At 29.1% G+C, this 2005-nt stretch overlaps 1 protein-coding gene across 1 annotated transcript in view; it reads left to right on the top strand.

The window, feature by feature from the left end:
• LOC110038765 (oleoyl-acyl carrier protein thioesterase 2, chloroplastic-like) overlaps positions 1–1856 on the top strand; it is a gene marked incomplete at both ends in the record, with an annotated part of 6805 nt that extends 4949 nt beyond the window's left edge. Inside the window, one exon of the mRNA XM_020743667.1 lies at positions 1790–1856. Coding sequence (XP_020599326.1) covers positions 1790–1856 — 67 coding nt within the window. The remainder of the gene's footprint in view (positions 1–1789) is intronic.
• Positions 1857–2005: the final 149 nt, after the last annotated feature.

Raw genomic sequence — 2005 nt, 5'->3', positions numbered from 1 at the left:
GTAGAATTCAAGTTGGTTGGTTGAAGTGGAGGAATGCTTCGGGTCTTTTGTGTGATAGAAAAGTACCGCTAAGACTGAAAGGAAAATTTTATAAGATGGTGGTGAGACCTGCAATGCTCTATGGCGCTGAATGTTGGCCTTTAAAAGAGAAGCATAATAATAAGTTAAGTGTTGCCGAGATGAGAATGATTAGGTGGATGAGTGGCTTTACACTTAGAGACAAAATGCGGAATGAATATATTCGTGATAGGGTTGGTGTAGCTCCTGTGACAGGCAAAATTAGAGAAAGTCGTCTTAGATGATTTGGTCACATTAAACGTCGACCATCTGATGATCCGATTAAGAGTAGATGTTTTAGATTTGACTTGTGTTAAGAAAGGCAGAGGTAGACCTAGGAAGACTTGGGCTTATTGTATTAAAAATGATCTTAATTTACTAGAACTAAATAAAAATATGACACTAAATAGGACGCAACGGAGAAAAAGGACTCAAGTAGCCGACCCCACGTAGTGGGATTAAGGCTTTGCTATTGTTGTTTGTTACATTTTTTTCATCTTTTATTGTACAAGCGTAAGGAATGTAAATATTTTTATACCTTATTTCTATTTGACATTGAATAACTTTTCTTTCGGCCATTTACATGCATACCACCCAAATTCTATGTATTTGTACAAAAAAAACAACTAAATTTTTCTTTTTTATGTTCGTACAACTCAAATGTCTATAAAAATAGCAGTAGTTTTAAAAACTGAAATACACATGTATAGATAAAAATGGACGTTTAGGTGTTAGATCTATAAATAGGAACTGGGTGGTATGTATGTAAATCTTAGTTCTTTCACAGCTATTTTTGCATTTTTATTCTTATTATATTTAATTTGGTTTTTAATATCATCTTTTTAATTAAAATTTTAGGTTCAAGTAACAGAGCTGACTCAAATTTTAATTAGCTTTTTAGAAATCATTCATGTTAATAAAAATTCCAATTTTAAAAATCAGTATATAAATAAATATTAAGCATTTATATACCACTTAAATAATTTATGCATATCTCTAACTTAGTGCACATAAGTCTAATTAGTTCAAAAAGTAAATTTTTGTTTATTATAAAATCTTAATTTGAGCAAATTTAATGGGTCATTGGGGGTCATACCATCTGTGTGATACTAGTTCTACAGGTTTGATTTTATCTCAAAGTCTTAATTAGAGTAAGACTTTCACCTTCCTACTTGTTGATTTTGAAAAAAATAGTCTTAGAATAAGGTTTTTTTTTTTAATAATTTGAAAAATAGATTTGATCAATTTACATAATTATATAAAAAAATTTTAAATAATTTTGCAAAAGTTTTATTTTTACAAAGGGTGATCTTATATATGATCTAAATATATTCATTTATTTATTTAAAATTGCTAATGTATCTTGTTTTTAGATTATTAGGATCTCTTAATCAATCACATGTGATTAGATTATGACATGTTAATTATTGTCTTAAAATGAGCAAACATTGATGATGATATATATCAATTGAAACAATAATTCAATCCTAAGTCTAAGAACTTGATTCAGTAGCTAGTTAGGAGTATTGATTCAAATTAGATATGCAAATGCATACTATTCAATCTAAGGGTTAAATGATTGGACGAATTTCATCAAGCACTCAACTGTTTTCTAGTGTTTAGAAATGATCAAAACATATAGAAAAGCAATTCTAATTGCCTCGAAAAAGTTTAAATATTTAGAGTGCTTAGACATGAATAATGCTTGAACAAATATGATTTGCTTGTGCAGAGAAAATACTAGTGGATTTGATCCATTAAAAGGGCACAATTCTCTCAAGTGGATATTGCTCGCTAGAGTAAAGAGAATGTCCAAATAGAATTGGCTCATTTGAGATATAAAATATTCTTTACGAGTGAATTTATTTTACTCAAGTAGAAAGAAAATGTTGTGGCACATTTGGTCCACTTAGATATGAGTGATTGTAAGAAGATTTTGTGTACTTGA

This window comes from Phalaenopsis equestris, unplaced genomic scaffold, assembly GCF_001263595.1.
Source record: "Phalaenopsis equestris unplaced genomic scaffold, ASM126359v1 Scaffold233782, whole genome shotgun sequence".
In the NCBI taxonomy this organism is placed as follows: Eukaryota; Viridiplantae; Streptophyta; class Magnoliopsida; order Asparagales; family Orchidaceae; genus Phalaenopsis; species Phalaenopsis equestris.
The sequence above is the reverse complement of the archived record's forward strand: the minus strand, read 5'-3'. Positions and strand labels throughout refer to the sequence as shown.